At 40.2% G+C, this 17124-nt stretch overlaps 3 protein-coding genes across 3 annotated transcripts; 1 reads left to right on the top strand and 2 right to left on the bottom strand.

The window, feature by feature from the left end:
• Window positions 1–709: 709 nt before the first annotated feature.
• Window positions 710–2938, bottom strand: admp (anti-dorsalizing morphogenic protein). The gene is made up of 5 exons (XM_073491659.1): window positions 2644–2938; window positions 2405–2541; window positions 2176–2298; window positions 1876–2065; window positions 710–1134 (listed from the first exon to the last, which is right to left on the bottom strand). The coding sequence occupies exons 1-5, from the start codon at window positions 2936–2938 to the stop codon at window positions 710–712; spliced, it is 1170 nt and encodes a 389-aa protein (XP_073347760.1).
• A 1704-nt stretch (window positions 2939–4642) lies between these two features.
• pnhd (pinhead) lies at window positions 4643–10301 on the bottom strand. The gene is made up of 7 exons (XM_073491658.1): window positions 10250–10301; window positions 9215–9310; window positions 8879–9018; window positions 8288–8564; window positions 7313–7494; window positions 6387–6445; window positions 4643–4793 (listed from the first exon to the last, which is right to left on the bottom strand). The coding sequence occupies exons 1-7, from the start codon at window positions 10299–10301 to the stop codon at window positions 4643–4645; spliced, it is 957 nt and encodes a 318-aa protein (XP_073347759.1).
• Window positions 10302–13404: 3103 nt separating this feature from the next.
• LOC141017334 (serine/threonine-protein kinase NIM1-like) lies at window positions 13405–16787 on the top strand. The gene is made up of 4 exons (XM_073492012.1): window positions 13405–13474; window positions 13557–13832; window positions 15529–15797; window positions 16032–16787. The coding sequence occupies exons 1-4, from the start codon at window positions 13405–13407 to the stop codon at window positions 16785–16787; spliced, it is 1371 nt and encodes a 456-aa protein (XP_073348113.1).
• The last annotated feature ends 337 nt before the right edge of the window (window positions 16788–17124 follow it).

Genomic DNA, 17124 nt, shown 5'->3' with positions numbered 1-17124 from the left:
GCAGCTATTTGTGGCAAACTGTGACCTCACGGATGAATACACCCTCACAACCTTAGTACATAGTACCTTCATGTCGACATGAAGTTGTCTGTCCTCCTGAACGACAAAGTTTAAGCGATAACAGAACTGCAAGGAAGATGGATTTTTGAGACTGAGGATTTATTTAGTTTGAAAGTGGTTGGTAACATTTCTTCTTAATCAAATTATTGAAACTGTGATCTTTTTAAAAGATTGTAAATATTCTTCCATTTTGACCATTTCTTGTGGATATATTTCAAGGATTGTGAATGTTGATTCATTCCTGTCATTACAAGGTAACAAATAAACCACCCTCACTGACCGATTGGTGACCATACGGATTGTTCTGATAGTTAAATATTTTGTTCTTCTGTCATCATTATTTCAGATGTTCTTGAAATGAAGTATTTTAAGAATAAATTCACATTAAACTTACATTTGTTTACATCTTTTATTCTTTGTTGTAATAATTCACAACAGAAATCATAAAATATACACATTTACATCTCTCACAGGATATCACTTCCATCACTGCCATATATTATAATTTATGGATATTTACATATATTACAATGCCACACATGGTACTCTGCACATTATTCATTAGTTGCAATTGAGTTTTAAAGGACAGTTGGCCCTGATTGTATTTTTATGAACATCTGTGCAGTCCAACACCAGTGACTACCTGATGTCAGTGGCAGCCACAGCTTCCAGCCACCATGTCATTATACTGTTTCAGAACCACATTCTCATCGTCGTCAAAGTACAGCAAGTTGATGGAGAAGAGCTTGTCGGGCACGCAGCACGGCGTCTCGATGCCTTTCATCAGCTTCAGGGCGTTGATGATGGACTGGACGGTGGCATGGTTAGTCGGCCTCATGTTCTGACCCAGGGGGAAGGGGCAGGAGCCTTTGCAGTGGTAAGCGTTGTAGCCCCGGGGTGACACGATCCATCCCGACCAGCCGATCTCCTCGAAGTCGACGTAGAGGGGCATGCGCTGGCAGGGCGAAGACACACCTTCCTCCTCGCTGTAGTCTACAGAGCGGGCGCTGCGGGAGGACGGGCCTGACATGGGGGCCTGGAGGAGGCTGGAAGTGGCAGTGGTATCGTTTGGGTCTGGTGAAGGAAAGAGATTTTTGTTAGAAATCACATTATCTTATACAGTATGTGTTATGAGTAAGAGTTTTTCTAAGTGGTGCAGGTGAATTGGGGCACAAGTGAAAGAACCATTTGGGATCTTCTGTTTTCTAAATATTTGTTTTCTTTCTTCCCACATTTCTCTTGAAAAACTGAAATCAACTTTCTGTCTCACGACTATGACACAGCAAATTTTGTTTTAACTGTGACGGACTGCAATAATTAGGGTTACAGTGCAGCGAGATGACTTAAAAGTGCTATTTGTAAGAAAAGTTGACTTTTGAGTGAACTGCTTTGGGTTTTGCAACTCGTCAAAATCTGACGCATTGGGATGGCGGCAGCCCGATCTACAATCCCAATGAATCAGTATTTGACGAGTTGGGAATAAAACTCAAAAAATCAACTTTTCTTACAAATAGCACCTTTAAACACATTTTTTTCAACAGCAGACAGCTGACGAAAGCATGGTTCTGGTAGCTGAGCAGCATCAGATGTCAGATCTTTCTTAAGAAAGACATCTTGTTATTGATTGTAAAGTATAAAATGTACAAATTGAGTAACAGTGATGAAGAGATAAAGGAGGGTTGGGGGACCCAGGGTCTACCCTAGGTCCCATAATTCTAATCTACACCCCTGCTCATCATGAGTAAGACCACATAAATACCAGAACTGTGTATTTCTACTGTCACTGGGTGCAATCAAATGGCATTAAAGTCTCACCTAAGCTTTCAAGAGAAGTGGAGCGGCGGCCGTCATCAGTGAACAGGACCAACATGGGCTGTTTGCTCTGGTGGTGGTTGCGCCCTGAAGCAAAGCGGATCATTTTCATATCCATCTGGCTTCCTCCCAGGGTCCGAAGCACCACATGGAGCCCCAGGTTACTGCCTTCATCTACCATCCAGGAGCGAACCTTCATGAAGAAAATTCACATTGGTCGATTAAAACACAGAATTCAAGCAGTAATGTTCAGATTTCACCTTTAGGAGTTAACACAGGCCTTAAAGAGAAGTGGATACCTACCGCTTGTGTGATGGTGAACACTTCCCAACCAGTAGAGTGGACTGGGATGAGTCGAGAAGACAGCAGCTTCTTCTCTTGTGTGTTGTTGTTCCTGCTGGTGTCAAGCAGCTGATAAACACTCACCTGAAAGAAAACAGAAGAGGCGGAGGGTTAGAGGAATGAAAAAGGAGACATGCATTCCACTTTAATTCATCAAGTTGACCAGTTTATTGTATTTAATGGTACATACCTGGCAGAAATGATGCCTGTTGAATGTCAGAGATGCCTGAGGTCGCAGTTTGAAAAGATGGAGCTCTGCAGTGAGGATCTTCTCGGTCCTGGCAACCGTGGACAAATTGAACCTGTACTCCACCTGTTCACTGCGCACTGCAATGGAAATATTTATCATTAGACACCAACAAACGCGACTATGATTCATATTCTATAGTAGGCAGACGCAAACGTGTGCGCACAGAAATCTGATCTTACATTTGTCAAAGAAACTGCGCACAGTATTCCCCTCCAGAAGATACGGGTCCTTGGTCACACCGTCCACATCAGCCACCGTGTTGTACAGATCAAGCATGTACTGAGGTGGCTGCTTGTGTCCATGGATAGCAGGGGGGTCCTCCATCCCAAAAACCTCCAGAAGCCTCTTAATGGCAGCTGAGCGGACTTCCTCTGACTCGTTCTCGGCGGCGAAGTGATTCTCCAGGTAGTTGAGTGAAGGCCGTGCAGCGGCGGCGCACAGCAGAGAGGCAAAGCTGATCACAAACATCAACATCTCGGAGGTTTGAGTAGATTCCTGGCGCTTCAGTGTCCTCGATCCACACAACCGTCCAGCAGCTTGGAGTTGGAGTGACTGCAGGCTCCTGGAAGCTCCACTTTTTATATCAAATGCTCCCCTTCACTCTTCAGTGCCCCTCAAAGCCTCGGTAAACAGCAGTAAAGATGCTATTTGGTCGCAAATGTAAATCACCAATCAGGGAATGTAAAGGGGGACTAATGGCGGTGTTAACAAGGTGTGAACCCGATTGGAGATTTTATTCAGGGCCATTGTCTTCACGTCTGGCAATAAAGGCTCAAATAAACTAAATCCAGCCTTTGAAAAGGCTCGGTGCTCATCGACAAGTGGCTCTGTCGTTGTGGAATGTATATTTCTCATCATTTTATAGAATGTAGAGATATGAACAGAATCAACTTGGAGCTGATCTCCTGAGGAAGTGCAATCACCATGGGAGGTCAACTGCGCCTAAATGAATCCATTAATTTAGAATAATGGGCACTGTGTCTTAGGTGGAAACCAATTACTTCGACAAAGAGACGGGTGTCGCTGTCTACACGTCGCAACATTTACATAACCGCTTATCCAGTCACAGCTGGATAATCACCAAATTTGCAGTTTTATTTTTATTTTATTTATTTTTTTGGAAGAACTCCAGCTGGACTGTATCGTTTTTCATTTTTCCCCATAAAAAGACAACTTTCTTCAGGTTATGTGCAGCAGACAGCGTGAATTCCCTGAAAATGTTACACTGATGATAGTTTGTACACTGAAAGTTTGAGTTTACCTTTCAAGGCTTTGGATAAATATAAACACATACATTACATATATTTTTTGTTATTTTAATTGTTATTTTAACCTTGAGCTCAAATCCAAACCCACTTTATTTTTTTCAGCTTTGCAATTTTTCATTTATTTCTCAGTTCCTTCCTTGGAAACTCCGCACTGCGCCATTTGGCGACTTTGATCTTTACGCACCGTTACGCACAAGCAAAATACAGATTGAAGCCGGTAAAAGTTTGTGTCCCCCACTGTAATAAACATTTAAGAGATCAAAGTTTTTGCTCTAAGTGACACCTTGAAAGCAAGTCATAAAACCTCTTCTCTTAAGATGACAGAAGAAACAGTAGTGTTGTTTCACACGTTCATATCAAACTTAAGAGCTATTGACTGCACGTGTGTTTGTTCAATGGGACTCTTCATGTGATCCAGCGCTTCAAAGCTTCATTTTGGCTCTTTGAAACTTCAGACCCTGATGCTGACTCAAAGTTATTTCAGATTTCATCCATTAGTTTGATTAGTTGGTCTTTAGGTCGTTTAAAAGACGGTTTCTGTTGAACTTGTTTTCAGTAATAATTTAAAAGAGGGACACATTCTGTGTATATTTGTTCTGTGGAAGAATGTGTTCAGTGCCATTTATAGTTTATTTTCTTACAAGTGTACCTGGGATACCTTTTTAAATGTTTTATTTGCAGTTTGGGACACGTGTTGACCAGGTGTCCAGTGAGCAGTCCTCACAGTTTGTTGTATTAAATTTATTTACAAAATTATCATTTTTACATATATTACATAATATACAATAATACTTTAAGGTAGCAAATTCTGAGACTAATGTCACAGTATTTGGTGGGCTCGTCAATGGGCTGCAGCCACGGTTTGTAAAGCGATTGGAGGTTGTTTTTTTTCCAGTAGGGGGCGCAGTGTTCAGTCTTGGCAGAGGCAGGAAGTGATGGAGAGGACCGTGCGTATCTGTCCATGCTGGTTCAGGAAGCTGTGGCTGTCGTAGCCTTGAGGAACACAGGAGCTGGGCTGTCTCTCAGCCCATAAGTGGCAGATTTCTGGATCAGATGGACTCCTGCAGCAGAAAATTGAAGGAACATTAAAATCAATTTGTGCACTACATCAAAGGACTACTTAATATAATGTATGTGTCGCCCAAAGGGTACATCTGTCACAGGAAATATCAATTAAACACCATAATTACTGTATCAACATGTAGCCTACTGTTGATATTTGTCCACTGACATGTTGAAAGTTCAAATTTGAATTTAATATAAAAATCCTGAGATCCTGATAATAAGTGAGATAGTTGATTTTTGAGCTTTATTCCTGAGGCTTTTGGATGGTACCCGACCCAACCTACAACCCAGAAGCGTCAGTATTACTGTCTAACTAACAGGAGCTTTAAATTTAGTATGTTTTTTGTTGTTGTTTTTCTTGTATCATGTGACATTTTGCCATTTGTTGCTGTCAGTTTCAACTGGGATAATTCCTCAGTTATCCTCTTTATGAAGGTATTATGATATATCAAGAATCTGCTGATATAAATGTATTACAACCATGCAGTATAGCAGGTTTTGGTATTATAAAGGGCTGGTAAAATGAATCCCATGTTTTAACATCTTAAAGGACCTATTTGTAAGAAAAGTATATTTTTGAGTCTCATTCCCAACTCATCAAATACTGACGCATTGGGATTGTAGGAAGGGCCGGCCACCACCATTTACAAATAGGATCTTTAACCTTCCACTAACAAACTCAAAGTTTCCAAAGAAACAGATTATGGCCGGCATAATTTAGGGGAAATTGTGTCTAAAATAGGGTACAATAGGTGTGGCCATAAAAACATGAATAATTCACTCAGTGTAAACAACATATAGCTTCAGTGAAGTGCTGGAACTGGATGATAAAGATTATTTATGTATTTTTACAACCGTAAAGCTACTTTAACATACTGAAAGGAACATTTCTATAGAAGTCTTATAGTAATTCTTAATGCCTGTCATCGGGCCAGAAAAGGTCATAAATTTAAACTATTTTTTTATGGCTGAGTGCTGAGGACGAATTAAGGAGTCTGACAGCCTGAGAAAAGAGGCTGCTTTGTAGTCTGGTGGTACAACACTAACAAACTTTATTTCCTTGTAAGAGCTTTAAAGGGAAATAAATGGGGAAAACTGTACGACAAGCGGTTGAGTGAATTCAAGACTTTTTGTATTTGTTTGTGCAGTACAACTACACAATAAAGGAGCTTTAAAAGGTGCTATTTGTAAGAAAAGTTGATTTTAGAGTCTCATTCCCAACTCATCAACAACTGACCCTTTGGGATTGTAGGACGGGTCGGCTGCCACCCCAAAGCGAGTTGCAAATGAGACTCAAAAATCAACTTTTCTTACAAATAGCACCTTTAGTGTTAATTTTGTGTGAACCTTTTATTCTTAACATATATTTAAGATAAACTGAAATCTCACTGCTAGAATCCTGTCCAGTCTCAAACTAAAGCAGAAGGTTTAACAGGGACATTTGGTGAGGGGCTTAAACTAAAAGGTGCTGACACATGCTGAGTGCAGAAAGTGTCAGAGCTCACAGGCAATTGTTATGAGAGGGGCAGAGGGTGTGTGTGTGTGTGTGTGTGTGTGTGCGCGTGTGTGGCAGCTGTGTTCATACGTACCTGAGAAGGCATCGGTTTCCTGTAGTGCAGCCTCCCAAACATCTGCCCACATCTATTTCCTGTGGAAAATTAGCAGCACAGAGAGAGGGCAATCAGCTCACAGCTGCTCACAAATATTGACCCAGTTGAGTCAGGGGCCAGCTGCTGTTTAGCATGTTAACTGCTTTGTTTTGACACCTGCAGGGGCCATTTGTGTTTGCGCTGCGCTCACACCTTTGGAGCAGGGGACAAACTGTGCAGGAATTCAGCTCAAATCTTGTCTTAAAATTTCCGTCTAATATGTTATTTAGCACATAAAGTCTGGTGTTAAAATCACGAGTAATTACCTTGACTTCAGTGATATTGTGAGGGCTGTTGATTACCTTTGTAGCATGTGCTTTAAAGTGGGACTTTAGTGAATGGCGTTAGTTTAAGGGAGAATAATGAGTCTAAATCTGACATGGCCAACAAACAGTTTAAATCAGGTTTTAATTGTATTTTCCTGATTAAAGATGAACTGGGACTGCACTCAGATCTGCCAGTCTATCATGTGTATTGTTGCAGGCTGTGCATGAATAAGCACATCCTGGAGTCCTTCACACCAGGCAGTGCGGTGCCAGCCACCGGCCAGCGGATTAGCTTGATTAAGTGCTGTCTTCCACACATGTGTCTGATGAATAAGGATACTTCATTACTGTCTGGCACCCAACTAGAACCCCCGTTTCCTCTCAACTTGATTATAAAAGAGGGTGTGAAACCGGTGTTGCAAATGAATCACTCTTCTAGTGCTAATTATGCCTTGCTAAGAGGAAATTAAGCTTAGTTTGAAAGGACGGATTTAGATATCAAGTTGGATTCAAGCACTTCTGTTGGGGATGAACACGACTTATGATTAACGAGAACTACAAATACAAAAAAACAAAACATGTTTAGAGGTTGGGACCTACTTTAAGCCTCTCCTCTTTGACTCCATCTTCATGGTGGACTATTTCATAGTAATACTCCACATATGGGACCCTGTAGCAGCTCTCCTTCAGCTCACAGGTCTCCACAGTCTGGATGAGGTCCGCTTTGTTGGGGGTTTCCACCAAGGCTGAGTCAAACTTTGTGGGGACACAGGAGAATCCCTCTGTGAAGGATTGATAACAGAAAATGTTGGGTTAATGAGGGCAGGGAGAGAAGATGTAAACAAATATAACTGTAAAACACAGGATCAGCCTCTGATATTCACCCATCTCAAACTGACAGATGGATCTTTTAATACACTTGAGGACAAATGTATAAGTTGTATTATTTCTTGATGCTGTGTATCTGTGTTCAAACACACCAAATACTGATTATCCATCACTAAATTAAACTCTAAAGTTATCTATATTTTGATAAAATATGTAGATGCTTGAAAACTAAGGATCAGGCCTTTATTTTTATCAGTAGAGTGAGTTGTGGGGAATCCAACGCTAGAAGTACCGGGTTGCTTTGACTGACGGCCTCCAGTGAATATCATTACTAAATATGTATGGTGTTAGAAGTGCATTAACACAGTGACACTGCATTATGAGTTTTACAGGTTTAAATGCACTAAAACAAACAAAAAATCGAGTTTATTTGGGCATAAAATCTTAATTGTGTGAGTCAGGCCGACTTAATTGGCCCTTTTTCCAGTGAAACTAGTTAAAAATCATCTTGAATTGTTGAAACTGTCCTGACATCAGTTAAAATGAACACATCTTATTCAATTAATACCCTTTTCTTTATAAACAGGCTAATTGGCTGACCAATAAACTGCATGTTTTTGTAGTCTGATGGTTGATGTTCAGTTCTTTTTTATATGATAAGCTGCTCTATGTTCAGCTGAGCCCCTCTTCCTGTCTTGGTCCTTGCTACCTGAAGCAAACAGGCTTGCTGCAGGTAAGCACACACACCTGGTGAGCCCTTGGACCGGGAGCATCCACCCACGTCGACCACAGTCTCATACGGCGTCTCGGAGTAGTAAGTCCTGAGTGCGGGCACACGGATGCACTGTGTCAGCTTGATCTCACAGTGGCACTCCTCGATCACCTCCACCTCCCGGGGCCCCTCGAACAGAAGCACCCGGTCAATGCGCATCCCGGTCGGCTCGCACACGTGGTTCATCCCGCAGGAGGGCAGCTGGTGCAGCGGCTCCGAGATCTCTGCGGCTGCTGGTCCCCGTGTTCTCATCTTCAGCAAGGAGGTGACAGAGATAAATGCTTGGTTCAGACATGTCACAACATGTTTTTTTTATGTGCTTTAATGTAAGTGATGCAAATTATTTGGAGAGTCAAGTTTTTTTACACTTGTAGGTCATGATTAGTTTTATTTATTAGACCATGCAAAACTATATGAATGGTGCTTTGGATACTAAAATAAGTCTGTGAAGCCTTAGTAAAATCTTAATCATGAGGTAATGACAATTTTTGGAGTTTCAGCAACCTCTTCAGACAGTCATAAAGTCACAGCGCGCCCTTGTGGCCATGTGGGGAAACGCCACTCACCTTTTTGCTCCTGAGAAATTCCAGCATTGAGGAATGTTTGGAGTATTCCTGCTGTCCTGCTTCATGTGAGGGCCTGGATGCTCCCCCACAGTGCGACCTGCACATCCCCACATCAACACTGACAGGACTCCCAGAGATGTCTGTGGAGACAGAAATTCAACTGGATGTCAGACAGACATAGTTTTTATGCTTTGACATTTCTCAGTCTTTTTGACAAATCATAGGTAATCTATTTTGGTTTCTGTTGGTGGATTACAAATGTGCATTTAAAGGGACATTAAAATATTTATTGACGGAATGATGACCCTGAACATGTGGTGCAACTTGGTGCTTTACCTTGTCCAATGTAGACGAAGTGGCTCTGTCTTTTGCAGCACATTCTCTGTGTGAACAGATTTCTGTGATCTATGTGTTTGCTCAACACTCCGGTCACTAGAAAACAAAACAGAGCATCAGTTAATGAACGCTATTAGCATTTTACTTCACATAATTCCTTGAGATTGATTTAAAACATTATAGATGAGCAGCTTAAGATTCACAACAACACAATATCTTAAAGTTAAACATGGGACACAGTAGTGCAGGCATCCATTTTCTTTGAGGTCATTTGTTAATTAAAATGATTTATTCATTAGTAGTTTATTAAGCCCAGACAGTATGTGAATATTTAGAAATAGCTTTCCAAGAAAAAAGTCACTCTCAGTTACTTTATTTTGAAAGAATTTGTATATCAGACATGACTAGACATTTTTCAGATCTTTTTTTCCTAATTAAAATAACTAATACAACTGTGAAAATACTCAATTTAAGTAAAAAATTCTGCATTCAAGTAAAAGTATGTATTTATTATGCAGTAAAATGCTGCCTGTCAATGTTTTACTATTGTATAGGATCTTTTTGGATTAATATTACTGCTGCATTAATGCGTATGTGTCATTTTGCAGCTCTAGATGTTAAAGGTTGAGCTAATTTTAACTACTTTATATACCCATGGGTAGTTTAATCTACAGCTTGCATCATATCCTATAAGACAATCATATGTTTGTAGCGTGGCTGTCCTGTGAGAACCACATGAGGAGTAAAGTAGCATGAAAAGGAATTACTCAGATGAAGTTACCTTGAATTCTTCTAAAGTACAGTGCTTGAGTAAATGTACTTAGCTACATTCCACCACTATTCTGGAAGTATTCATATTCAATTTGCATGAAGAACTTCAATATTTATTAAATATTTGGTTCCCAGCCATATCCAGTCATATCACAGTGGATGAACAAGGATATTTGAGCAGCCTGGTGTCAGTCTACTTGGTAAAGAGCTTCTTCTTTACACATCACAGCAGCAGTAGATTAGAACAGAGCAAACAGTACTTACAGGTCAGGTGGAGGGCACACAGGAGGAGAAGGAATGGTTGCAGTAAGTCCATGGTTTTAATCCAAATCTGCTCTTCAGCTGCCAGATCCCGAGTGTCCCTCTGCTCTCTGATACCTCTGATATTTATGGGATCAAGCTTCAGCCCCAAATGTGACCTGAAAACAAGGTGGTGTGGAGCCAAAAAAAAGTGGGAGCTAATCAAATTTCCATGACGAATGCTTTGTGGGATGGAGTTCTTACAAGCAGGGGCCACTTCAAAGGAAAGCTCTCCAGCTTTTCTGTTTCTGCTGCGAGAGACCCAGTGGCTTGAGTGTGTCGACAGGCCCGAGCTCACCCAAATGAAGTGCTTAAGTAGCCTCGAGCCATTAAAGCGTCGCTCATTCAAAGGCATTAATCATCTTTTATCTCAGGGGGAAGGTGTTTAGCACCTCCGACTTAAAACAAAACCCGGCCCAAACACATAAACAGGATCAGCGTGGGGGCCCTTCAGAAAACTCCAGCACCTTTGTGTTTATTCAACATGACACCAAATGGTCAGACCCCTCAGAGTTGCCCTTCAAACCTCAGCTTCTCTACAGAGGAAGGAGGCAAAATTCAGAATTTTAATATCATTCCCTATATGTATGATGTTTTCTGACATGTTAAAGGTAAAGGTGAAATGGAAACTTGATTAAGAACAAAGTAAACTGGCAAAAACAGCCCAGAATACAGCTTATCTGAAGGGGAAACTTACATTGTCTAAATACTTTTGTCTCTTTGTCAGACTAAAACAATCTTATTTTAATCACAGGAATAAAAGTTTTGCTATATTACAATGTTGGCATTTACTGGTTTGCAATCCATATCTTAATAAAGTGTTAGTCCTCCTTTGAAGTGTTGATGTGATCCCCTCATTTTCAGCGGGATCAACGGATCATCGTTCAGAGAGCCGTCAGCACCCAGACACCTTGATTAAGGTGACGCCTACAACAAGTTTCAATTGTTGATTCCTTTCATGAAGTTACAACAAATCTTATTGAAATTCTATTATAATCCTGGTAAAACCCAGATTAGTAGTTAATTACTTGATTTAATTACGTAGATCATGTGATATGTTAACAGAAAACTATAAAACTCTATAGAGATTAATTGGTTTCAAACTAGGTTTCAGGTTATCAAGTTTGAGACTAACAACCAAAAATAAACCTTGTGAGATTGATACCAAGACTCACATTTCAGGTAAAATGTAACTTTGTTTTTTGCAAGAGAATCTCACCTCGAGGTCCATTAGTAACTGTTCTGGAGCATTTCAATATTTTGAAATCTCCTCACTCCCACCTCAAAATTAGTATTTGTGACAACACTGTAGGGACAACTTTTGGTGATACAGTGGGATTTTTGTTGAATAATCATCAGTAATGTGGATATAATGACTAAGACGGTAAAAGTATTAGAACAAGTAGAACCGTCTGGTAAACTTAAAACCAGGAAAAGACAACACTGACAATACACCAATATCCAAGATCTATGATATATAGTCTCATATCACCATAAAAATATAATATTATATCATAATAGTATATTAAAATACTTTGATTTGTCTTGAAATGGATGATTTTAGAATCTAAACCTATTTATTTATTTTTTTTTTTTTTTGGCTGTATAAAATTGGTGTCACACACGGTTTTGCTTATAAATCTCTGTCTTAGCTTCCTGATTATTATAATTTGCCTTGAGGCACCTTTTAAAGCATTTTTGCATCTGCTCTCATCTCTTGTTCCTCTTTATTAATAGCACACATAATAAACTGCACAGTGATTTTCTGTCCCCAATCATACATTTTGGTACTCAGTGACTAGCCTCTTCTTTTTCATGTAAATTCTGACTGAATTGCACTTTCTCTTATATGCACTTTAACACACTGTGCTGCTTACTGTTCTGTTTTTATGTTACCTGTCGTACCGTTTTTACATATGTTTTTAGACAGGAATGTTTTAGATATTTATTGGTGTCTTTTTTCTCGTGTTGCACTGCTATGGGCTGAGAGAAACTGAATCTTGAATCTTAAATTGGGTCAATCTTTTCAGAACCGAGCAGTTGATATTGTAGTTCTTTGCCCTCCCTCTTTATAACAAGCCCCGTGTTTGAAAGCCGCCTCTCTCCCCTCCCAGTCAACCCTTCTTCTATAGATTCCTAGTATTAATTCCACATTGCACGTGCTGAGATGATCACTCAGGTGATGATTGGATTATAGTGAGTCACCTGCGGCATAACTGTGCAGCTTATGTACGATAACTGTCAGACAATCCCTGTGTCGAGTCTGTGCAGCAGAGATCCATCAGTACGTCTGGTCAGACCGTCTGGGTTTGTGTCTGTCTGGTGTCATGGTCAGTGTCTGGGTCAGTGTGTAACTGTGTGGTCGGGTCAGAACGCCACAATTACAGACTCTCAGAGTTCACTTTCCTTTAGTTTTTGGTGGAGGTTGTGAAGATAAAGTAGCTTTTTTCTTTGTTTTGATTTGGTGGTAAAAGAGGGAAATTTTGTTTATTTGTTACCAGTGCAGCCATTAAAATATAAAAAAATCTGTCTCTGACAAAGTAGAAAAATTGATGAGTTAATATAGTTTAAATTCTTATATAAAAAGCTATTTAAAGCCAGTCCAGTACAGGAAGCTTAAAGACTTTTTCTGCAGATATATTTACTCCCCTCAGGCCCTTGACCCCTAACAGTAATGATAGTTATATAGTCTATTGTAGACATAATCCCATCAGTGTCCCGTTCAAGCACCTGCATCAGTCTAGGGGTTAAAGAAGCCTCTGTAAAGCCTGTCTATTGTCTGTCTGCTTGGGAGGAGTCCAACACTCTGGGATTACAGGATGTCATGCAGCAGTTCTGGATTATACACCAGGAGACGATACTGCAGTGTAGGGAGACAGCAGGCGAAAAGAGCAGTGGTACTACAGCATCTGGACAAGGAGAACATTTTTCCTGATGCATGCGGATGGTTTTGAATTCACATCATGCTGCTCACATCATTTCCGACCACGTTTTTCCCTCAGTTTTTGGTTAGTGGAAGTTTGTTTTCTTGGTAATTTCCCACCTTGTTGTTATCTAGAATATTCAAGAAGTCAGACTACAAAGCAAAGCAGCAAATTACCTTCAGGCGTCTGGAAATCATGTATTTGAACAACAGAAATAACTCCATCAACACAGAGAGGAAAAAGAGGAGCATAAGAGGCAAAACATGTGAGTACAGAGACACCACAGAATTTAAATTAGGATTTTATGATTTAGACAGACACCAACTTTTTTCTTTTCTCCTTCTCAGGGGCTCACTTGAAGACGTCTCCACGTCAGGAGGACATCATCACCCTGACTTCCCAAAACGTGGGGGGAAAGGTGGAAACAAAGGAGAACATGATGGAGGAGAAGGAGATGAAGCAGAGCACTGTGTATGAGAAGGCCTTTTATGATCTGACCCATTCGGAGAAAGTGATGAATGACCTGACATTTGGACGGAGGGTGGGACTTTACGAGCTGAGAGGAGAGATCGGCTCCGGAAACTTCTCCCAGGTTAGACTGGGGATACATGACCTGACCAAAGGTGAGATGTTGCATTTGTTTTTTAACACCATTTTCCGTTGATACTTCAAAATGAGAAAGTACTCTATCCATGTTAAACTAACATGATTATACTATGTGAGCTTAGTTGGTTTAAAGGCCTCTGGTGTCTAATGCTGATGCAATTGAAGTGCATGAGTTATTTCAATACATCTGTGAAAGTAATGATAAATTGGTCAGGCCACACCTCTCATATCTCCTCCAGGTTAAACTGAGCCACCCCTGCAATATGAGTGGGTCATGTTAGCTTGAATATAACTGTCATATAATGATTTCAGATCAGTGCTCTGGTGCTCTTCTCATCTGTCACTTCTTAAATGTAAATACTTTTCCATTAAGTGTTTGAATAGCATTTCCTTTTAAGTTTCATGAAAATAAACTAATTTGCTATGAAAAATGTAATAAATATGAGATAGATAGATACTGTATTTATCCCGAGGAAAATTCAAGTGTCCAGTAGCATACAAACTACAAAACATACATTACACATATATAATATATAAAATTAAAATTAACAGTAGCTACAGTAAACAGTGCAAACAGTAAACAGTGCAAATGGATGTGCAAATAGAGGTAGGTATGATGCTGTAGAGCAATGCTGTACAAAAGGAGTTCTGCACTTTCTGTGAGTTCTGTAGATGATTTTCAATATCACTATAATGTTTTTACAACCTAGAAACATAATGTTGTTCACAGGGTTTCATCTACATGATCTTCACAAGGAAACTGTTATTATATCTCCCTGTGGCTCATACTGTTGTAGATTCAGAGGCTTTTCTGCAAGAGCAAATAACTCAATATTAGTCCAAATATATGTGCAGATATCTATTAATTTAATAAAAGACACTTAAGTCAGCTTGGTGTGTCATATTACACAATGCAAGTCCAGTCTGGGTAAGTCCAGGTGTCAGAAGACATAACTAATGTCATCAACCAGCCATCCACTAATCCATATTGTCTACAGCCAGCAGCTTGTGTGGAGCATGGAGATGAATCTGATCAACAAACATAAAGTAAAGGAAGGAAGGAAAAGCAATGCTTGATAACATAAGGAGATTAAATAACAGAAAAGAGGACTACATCAGATGATTGTTTTCATTATGGATTTATCCATCGATCATTTTGCCAATTAGTTGATAGATTTTTTGTTTTGAAAACATGCTGAAAGAAGTGAGAAGTATCGTCAGAATTACCCAAAGTGAAACATTCATGTTTGTTTTGCCCAATAAACCTCAAAATAAATAAGAATAATCAAAAGCAGAAGTAACAATTCCACACATTTCTGAAGCTGTAACCATGAAATGTTTGAAATGCAGCTGAAAAAATGACTTAAATGATTCATCAAAATAGTTGCCAATTAATTTTCTATGATTCAACTGATCATTTCAGGTATACTTGTACATTTTCATATGTTTTGTGTGCAGAAATCTGAATTTGGAAGGTAACTTGTAAATAAAGCTGTCTGATAGATGTAGTGGAGTAGAAAGTACACCATTTCCCTTTGAATTACAGTGGAGTAGAAGTATAAATTGGCATGAGAAAATAAGAAAATATCAAGTATAAATATATCTATTTTGTACTCAAGTACATCATTTGAGTAAGTTTACTTAGTTACATTCCACTACTGGATTACTCTTTGTTGCCTCACTGCCTTTGCTCATATCTGTCTCATCTGATAGAGAGAGTGGCAGTAAAAGTCTTGGATAAAGTGCGTCTGGACAAGCGATCCCAGGCGCTTTTCCCCTCTGAAATCTGTTGCATGGAGAAGCTGGCTCACCCCAACATAGTGCGCCTGTACGAGGTGGTGGAGACGTTCAAGCGGCTCTACCTGGTGATGGAGTATGCCAGCGGAGGAGAGCTGTTCTCCCGAATCAGCACCAGGGGGCGCCTGTCGGACCTGGAGAGCAAGCTTGTGTTCTCTCAGGTCCTGTCTGCACTCAGACACATGGTAAGACCGCAGAAGTCTCAGATGACAACAAAGAGATATTTAAAGGCCAGCACATCAATTTTAAATACTTTAGAGCGGTTAAGGTAACACTCAAGAATGCAGCTTTCCTGCGATTTCACATTTGAAAGTTCTCATACTTTAAATAAAATGTGCAGGAGGGCTGTTTAACTTTCTCATGCTCCTGTAAGAAAACCAAATGAAAGTACAAACTTAAACATTTTTCTCTTTTCCCAGCATGATAATAACATCGTGCACAGGGACCTGAAGGCTGAGAACGTCTTCTACACCAACACCTACTGCATTAAAGTGGGTGACTTTGGTTTCAGCACTTCCTGCCGCCCCCTCGATGTCCTACATACCTTCTGTGGCTCTCCACCTTATGCAGCCCCTGAACTCTTCAAAGACAAGGGTTACATTGGTCAGTACGCAGATATTTGGGCACTGGGTATCTTGCTTTACTTCATTGTGTCTGCCTCCATGCCATTTAAAGCTACTAACACAGGCAGGCTCAAGTATTGTATCCTGCAGGGCTCCTATGAAATTCCCCCTTATGTACCTGGATCATGCCAGGAGATCATTAAGGGCCTCCTGAGGCCGGTTCCTGTGGATCGCCTCACTCTGGCAGAGATCATAGACAGTGACTGGATGAGAGGTATTGAATACCCCCAGGCCTATCCATCTTGTAGCCCTACACCCCACCACCTGGTCGAGCCTTCCCACATCCTCAGCTCGGATGAACTGAACGTGAAGGCAGCGCTGGAGGATCTTGGCATCAACAAGGTCCAGCTTCTGAACAACAGTGTAGACTTGAGGAGCCCCGTCACTGGAACTTACCGGATTTTGCTACACCGCATCCAGAAGAGGAGGTCTGTGGAAGCTGTGGGCTACAGCCAGACATATAGCAGAGAGTCTCACAACAGACTCAAAGGGAGAGCAGGGTCTGATGGCCTGCTGAACAAACGGCACTCTGCAGTCTGTATCGTCATGTGATTTAGCCTCTTAAAAAACATTTTGCGAAATGGGCTTATTTGCTTTCATTCCAAAAGTTTGATGGGAAGATCGATACCACGCTCATGTTTGTGTGTTAAAGTGAGATTATTATATTCATGCTTTAAAATGTTCTATTCCCTGTAATTAATTTCTTGTATTTATTTGATCAAATTCTTATTTTATTTTAGCTATTGTATATTTTTTAATCTATTTTATTGGTTTTTATTTCTTCTTTGCATTAGTCTCATGCTGTTTACAGTTGTACTTTCACCTGTCTTGCTGTCACTAAAGTTACAATGATACATCTATGAGCACCTCTGAGGCCCTGATCACACAG

The sequence above is a fragment of the Pagrus major genome, chromosome 21 (assembly GCF_040436345.1).
Source record: "Pagrus major chromosome 21, Pma_NU_1.0".
Lineage (NCBI taxonomy): Eukaryota > Metazoa > Chordata > Actinopteri > Spariformes > Sparidae > Pagrus > Pagrus major.
This window is presented reverse-complemented; position numbering and strand designations above follow the sequence as displayed.

Excerpts from the sequence above, each read along its gene's own strand:
- admp (XM_073491659.1), bottom strand. The coding sequence starts at position 2,938 with ATGTTGATGTTTGTGATCAGCTTTGCCTCTCTGCTGTGCGCCGCCGCT. Across the intron at positions 2,542-2,643 it reads GCGCAGTTTCTTTGACAAAT|TGCGCAGTGAACAGGTGGAG; the intron begins GTAAGATCAGAT and ends TTTCCATTGCAG. Across the intron at positions 2,066-2,175 it reads TGTTCACCATCACACAAGCG|GTTCGCTCCTGGATGGTAGA; the intron begins GTAGGTATCCAC and ends TTCTTCATGAAG.
- pnhd (XM_073491658.1), bottom strand. The coding sequence starts at position 10,301 with ATGGACTTACTGCAACCATTCCTTCTCCTCCTGTGTGCCCTCCACCTG. Across the intron at positions 9,311-10,249 it reads GTGTGCCCTCCACCTGACCT|TGACCGGAGTGTTGAGCAAA; the intron begins GTAAGTACTGTT and ends TTTGTTTTCTAG. Across the intron at positions 4,794-6,386 it reads GGAAACCGATGCCTTCTCAG|GAGTCCATCTGATCCAGAAA; the intron begins GTACGTATGAAC and ends TTTCTGCTGCAG.
- LOC141017334 (XM_073492012.1), top strand. The coding sequence starts at position 13,405 with ATGTATTTGAACAACAGAAATAACTCCATCAACACAGAGAGGAAAAAG. Across the intron at positions 13,833-15,528 it reads GATACATGACCTGACCAAAG|AGAGAGTGGCAGTAAAAGTC; the intron begins GTGAGATGTTGC and ends CTCATCTGATAG. Across the intron at positions 15,798-16,031 it reads TGTCTGCACTCAGACACATG|CATGATAATAACATCGTGCA; the intron begins GTAAGACCGCAG and ends CTCTTTTCCCAG.